This window comes from Leucoraja erinacea, chromosome 18, assembly GCF_028641065.1.
Source record: "Leucoraja erinacea ecotype New England chromosome 18, Leri_hhj_1, whole genome shotgun sequence".
Classification (NCBI taxonomy): Eukaryota; Metazoa; Chordata; class Chondrichthyes; order Rajiformes; family Rajidae; genus Leucoraja; species Leucoraja erinaceus.
The window spans coordinates 5,248,321-5,254,320 of record NC_073394.1 but is presented as its reverse complement, the minus strand read 5'-3'; the positions used below and the strand labels follow the sequence as shown (position 1 = coordinate 5,254,320).

Here is a 6,000-nt window from a genome sequence, read left to right as displayed (position 1 = left end):
GCACTGCAATCAGCGCCACTGATCCTCCCACTCGAGGCACATTCTCCTTTCAACCCCTCTGACTTGATTCGAATCCTTGCCACTCTGACCACATGCCCTCAATCCAACAAGCCTCGCCAACACCTGTCCACCACCCACCTGCAGACCCAGGTGATTTATCATCGCACGTGCAAAACACAGTGAAATTATTTTCAAAATCGTCAGAGTTGGCGCCATCGGTAAAGTGTGGTCCGCCCACTAGGTCTTCTGGAGTAGCACCTGATCCAGACGAGCCCTATGCTGCTGCAGGGCCTCCAGCCATCTGGAACGTTCAACAAACTGACATCCCTCTCTCCGCCCGTCCACCTTGGTGCCCTACGGGCTGACCTTGATGGCGCGGAAGGTAAGACCCCAGTTCACTTGCTCCTGGCGATCATTATCTCCGGTTTTCTGGTCTTTGGGGGATGAGCAGGGGCTGGGCTTGGTGCCTTCCTCCCTGCACCGCTTCCCCACCCAGTCCACAGAAACCTATACCTCCTCCACCAAAAGCTTGCACCGTTTGGATCTCAGGGCTCCCAACCCATCCTTGGACGGCAAATCATTTTGTCTTAAGAACCGCAAGGAGAGAATGAATCCTCAGGAAAAATTGATGAGTTTCTGCACCAAATAAAGCGTGTCCTGAACACCATTTCATTCAGGTGCCAATAACTCTTTATTTAAAGTCACAAGAGCATTGATGAATAGGTACATTTGTAAGCTGGCACTGGTAAAAGAATGAAACTTGATACGGCATTCTATCATACAGTACTCAATTCCATTCAGTGTCAAAATAAACTCGTGAACAATCTATCATTGAGTTCCAATAGTGCCTTTAAAAATAGCCTGGAATGAGTTGTTTACAGCATTTCTTAAATCTTGGATAGTCAAAGAGTTGAAGATCTTAATAACAAATTCATCTGATGAAGATGGTTTTGAAATAGATGCACATTAAACATGTCTATCCAGCATTTCAATGAACCCGTATATAGACACAAAGCTGGAGTAACTCGGCGGGACAGGCAGCACCTCTGGAGAGAAGGAATGGCTGACGTTTCAGGTCTTGATCCTTAACAGTGAGAGTCGGGGGAGAGGGAGCCTAGAGATATGGAAGGACGAAGTGTGAAAATGACAGATCAAAGCAGATGATAAGGGGATGTAGAACGGTTCATTCATAGCCGAGGGGAAGATGACAACGTGGCAACCCGAAACGTCACAGAGTCCGAAGAAGGGTCTTGACCCGAAACATCACCCATTCCTTCTCTCCAGAGAAGCTACCCGTCCTGCTGAGTTTTTGTGTCTATCTTCAGTTTAAACCAGCATCTGCAGTTCCTTCCTACACATAACAATGAACAGTATCTGTTGAGGGGGCATCTCTAGGTGATCAGTTCGAGGTGATGGAACTGGGTGTACACCAAAGGATGGTAGGACATCCACTGTGGTTGGAGGGTTTTTAATCTGCGCTGGGTAATGCTCCACCAGACTGTCCATGGCCAATCCCTTTCGGTCCAAAGTTCCTTGCATAACAAGCTGCAATGGTAAGAAAAGTTGTCATTTGTTTTGGATTTTTGACAAGGCTGATTGAGAGGGGATTTGCTAGAATTGATACAAGTTATGAAGGAGATACAAGCATGCTAACTGGAGGAAAAGCACCTCGTATTCCCCTTGGGGAGCTTACAACCTATCGGTGTGAATGTTGAATTAGTACAGTTTAGAGATACAGCACGGAAACAGGCCCTTCGGCCCACCGAGTCCGTACCGACCAGCGATCCCCGCACACTAACACTATTCCACACGCTCTAGGGACAATTTACAATTACACCGAAGCCAATTAACCTACAAACCTGTACGTCTTTGGAGTGTGGGAGGAAACTGAAGATCTCGGAGAAAGCCCACTCAAGTCACGGGGAGAACGTACAAGCTCCGTACAGACGGCACCTGTCTGGATCGAGCTCGGGTCTCTGGCGCTGTAAAGCAGCAACTCTACCGCTGCGCCACCGTGCCGACCTCCATTCTCCAATTCGGAATAAATTCTCCGATTTGACTCGAAAACTGAATAAGTTTGAGTGGGACACCTGCTGGCTCGCTGCACCAAAGACCAAGTTTCAATCCTAACCTCGGGTGCTGTCTGTGTGGAGTTTGCATGTTCTCCCTGTGACTGCAAAGGTTTTCTCTTGAGCGCTATAAATTTCATCCCACATGCCAAAGACATGTGGATCGGTAATTTGGGTGGGCAGTGGTGCAGAGGGGCCAGTGCCGGGTGAATGAAGAGGCAGTGCTGCAGAGGTTAGTCAGCCTGGTGCAGAATGGTGGGAATGCAGATTACTGCAGTTTTGCTACAGGCCGCCTTGATTACCAGCTCACCACGGACAGCAGGGCTTACAGCAAGAATCTTTGTGTGCCATTGGTGCTGCCGCATGCAAGGATCACCTTCTCATGATTCTTATGTACATTATCCCCTTCCCTTATGTATATGTACACTTTAAATGGCTCGATTGTAACCATGGATAGCACGCAACAAAAGCTTTTCACTGTACCTCACTGTACCACGTGACAATAAACTAAGCTGCTCACTGTTCTCCATTATAAGCAGCAGCATCAAATGCAATGTTGGGCCTTACCCTTGCAGTAGATCTCTCCGTCTTTGTCTGTCACGGTGGTTGATTCCAGACTCTTGCCGCAGAGCGCACAGCGGAAGCAGGTTTTGTGCCAGGCCTGTGGAAGGTTTAGAGATAGGTTCATAAGTTCCAGGAGCAGCAATAGGCCATTCGGCCCATCAGGTCTACTCTGCCATTCAATCGTGTCTGAATCAATCTATAATTTCTCCTGCCTTCTCCCCACAACCCCTGGCATTCAACGTGGAAACGCACCCTTCGGCCCACTGAGAGCACGCCCAAACATCGATCACCAGTTCGCACGATGCAGTTTGTTTCCTTCATGGAAACATACAATTATATTTGTCTCCTCCTTCCCATGTTAAAGGACCTGCTTCTATTCTGTTGTTTCCATAGTGATGCACGACAAGTGGTTTGTGTGAAGCTCTTCATTCTGTATGGCAGTGTGTTGCGGCATAAACTTGCTGTTGATCTCCCTGATGCCAGTGATTATTTTAATTTGGATTTGCTTGCAATTCAAGGGCTCTTTGGTCACTCCATGTTGAGGAAAAATTGAGTTAAGGGCCTGTCCCACATGGGTGTCACGCGAAGATTTTGTGAATCCCAAAATACTTGGGCACCGCGCGCGACCGTGCGTCACTGTCCACGTCACCAATCACGCACGTGTCACGATGCGCGCGTCGTGCATCGTGACACATAAATGATGACGCGCAAATGACGCCCAAGTGGGACAGGCCCTTTAATTACATTGAAGCTCAGCATTCACCACGGTCTAGGCTGGTGCTAGTGCTCCCCCCCCATCAATCTTCCCCCCCCCCCCCCCCCCCCCCAGTGACATTCTGTATATCCCATGGGTACTGAACCCCAGTGTAATACAGTAACCATATAACCATATAACAATTACAGCACGGAAACAGGCCATCTCGACCCTTCTAGTCCGTGCCGAACACATAATCTCCCCTAGTCCCATATACCTGCGCTCAGACCATAACCCTCCATTCCCTTCCCATCCATATACCTATCCAATTTATTTTTAAATGATAAAAACGAACCTGCCTCCACCACCTTCACTGGAAGCTCATTCCACACAGCTACCACTCTCTGAGTAAAGAAGTTCCCCCAAATGTCAGATCTGTCCCCACCGGTACTGTACCTCAGTGTTATACAGTGTCAGACTGGGCAGACGGGACTGAAGTGAGCCGTCAGGCAATGAGTTGTGGACCACGGGTTTAGAGGTCGGGAATTTGAATAGAGATGCTGCCTAGTACTGGAGAGCAAGCAAACTGAATGTGATATGGTCTAAGTTAGGATATTGGTTGCCCTGCTAACCATGAATCCACATTGATATTGGTATTGGTTTATAATTGTCCAATGTCTGCAATAGACAATAAACAATAGGTGCAGGAATAGGCCATTCGGCCCATCGAGCCAACACGCCATTCACTGTGATCTTGAAAGCCTCCAGAGAATCGGCCTCCACCGCCCTCGGAGGCAGAGAATTCCACACTCACAACTGTGTGTAAAAGTGTTTCCTCATGTCTGTTCTAAATGGCTTACTCCTTATTCTTAAACTGTGGCCCCTGGTTCTGGACTCCCCTAACATTGGGAACATGTTTCCTGTCTCTAGCGTGTCCAAACCCTTAATAATCTTGTATGTTTCAATGAGATATCCTATCATCCTTCTAAACCGCAGAGTACATTCCAACGACTAGGTAGGTTGGAAGATTGGGGCTACACCCTAGCCGGGCCGAGTGGACAGGCCGCGTCAACAAAGAGGGACCCAGCGTGGAGGGGGGGGCCGTTGAGAATAAAGGGGGACCCGGTGGGTGGGGGGGGGGGGGGTGATGCATTGAGAATAATGGGACGTGGGGGGGGGGGGCACCAAGAACAAAAGGGGCACACTGATTGGAAGGGACCAACACTACTTGAGTACTTTGTGTAACGTTGCTGCCTTTGTGGTGACTCTTGTGTACTTTGTTTGCAAAAGCAAAGAATTTCACTGCCCCCCAACCTTGGTTCATACATGTGAATCACAATGAATGGCGGTGCTGGCTCGAAGGGCCGAATGGCCTCCTCCTGCACCTATTTTCTATGTGACACTGAAGCATCATCATCATCATCATCGAACGTATGGAAGGACTGCTCTGGTAACAGAGGGGGAGAAGCTGTACCTGAGTCTGGCGCCTTCGAGCCTTTGTACCTGCTGCCCGATGGGAGGGGGGGGGGGGGGGGGGGGGAGACGAGAGTCGATGTCAGGCAGGGGATGAAAACAATGATGGACACTGATCTAAGCTGTAAATGTAGGTCCAAAGGCAGAGTACAATTGAAGTGATGTGTTCTGTGTCCTTGCCACAGGCAGGCACGTCAGAACTATGGTATCTCCAAGGCTTTTGGGAATTGAATTTGCAGATAATCTTGTTGGCGTTGTACAGCAATTTAATTTACAGGCTGCGTGAAATTCCAAATGAATGAAACCTAATTACAATGCAAGATTCGAGCGAGAAGGCAGAATTTATCTTTCTTTGTGTTGCACTCAATACATGCTGATTTAATAGTCTGACTGAGAAATCACAGTGGCACAAGTTTAGTTTCTCATCTCTCAGGACAACTGGCCTATTTTATGAGGAAGAAAATCAGGTTAATTTGGTTCTGAAAAGGCTAAAAGTGTTTGTGTCGAATAAAGTGGACCTATGTCGCTGGCCTAATGTTTTATGAGATACCTTTAACCAAGTGCTTTCAAAACAAAGCACAACATTGTTGTGTAGGAAGGAACTGTCGATGCTGTTTTACACCGAAAATAGACACAAAATGCTGGAGTAATTCAGTGGGACAGGCAGCATCTCTGGAGAGAAGGAATAGGTGATGTTAATTGCCTAAAGGGGCTGTCCCACTTGGGCGACCTAATTGGCGAGTTTAGAAGAGCTTCGGAGAGTTTGAAAAATTGTCATGTTGAAGACCTCCTTCGACTACGACTAACTTCGGGAAAATTGGACGCCGAATAGTGGAGAATGAATACGACCTCCTTCGACCTCCTTTGACTATGATGAAGACTATCTTCGACTACCCTCGATTACCTACGACTAACATGCCGACCTACTACGACTAAACCTATGAGTAAAAAAAGTACCGATTTTTTCATGGCGACCTTTTCTTACTTGCGTGCATTTTTCAACATGTTGGACTTGCGGATTAGGTCGCCCAAGTGGGACAACCCCCTAACATTACTCGATCTGTTCATGCGCAGTCCCAATGTGGGGAAGCCCTTTTGAGGTGTGAGTTTTTACATTTCATAAGGTCATAAGGATTAGGAGTCAAATTAGGCCATTCGACCCATCAAGTCTACTCCACCATTCAATCATTGCTGATCTAT

The 6,000-nt window shown here is 47.7% G+C and overlaps 1 protein-coding gene across 2 annotated transcripts in view; it reads right to left on the bottom strand.

Moving 5' to 3' along the window:
• Nucleotides 1-667: 667 nt before the first annotated feature.
• Nucleotides 668-6,000, bottom strand: part of csrp3 (cysteine and glycine-rich protein 3 (cardiac LIM protein)) — a 28,792-nt gene continuing 23,459 nt past the window's right edge. For both annotated transcript variants that reach the window (XM_055649186.1, XM_055649187.1), the window contains exons 5-6: nt 2,637-2,730; nt 668-1,545 (exon numbers count right to left, since the gene is read on the bottom strand). In XM_055649186.1, coding sequence (XP_055505161.1) covers nt 1,469-1,545; nt 2,637-2,730 — 171 coding nt within the window. In that variant the 3' untranslated portion in view covers nt 668-1,468. The remainder of the gene's footprint in view (nt 1,546-2,636; nt 2,731-6,000) is intronic.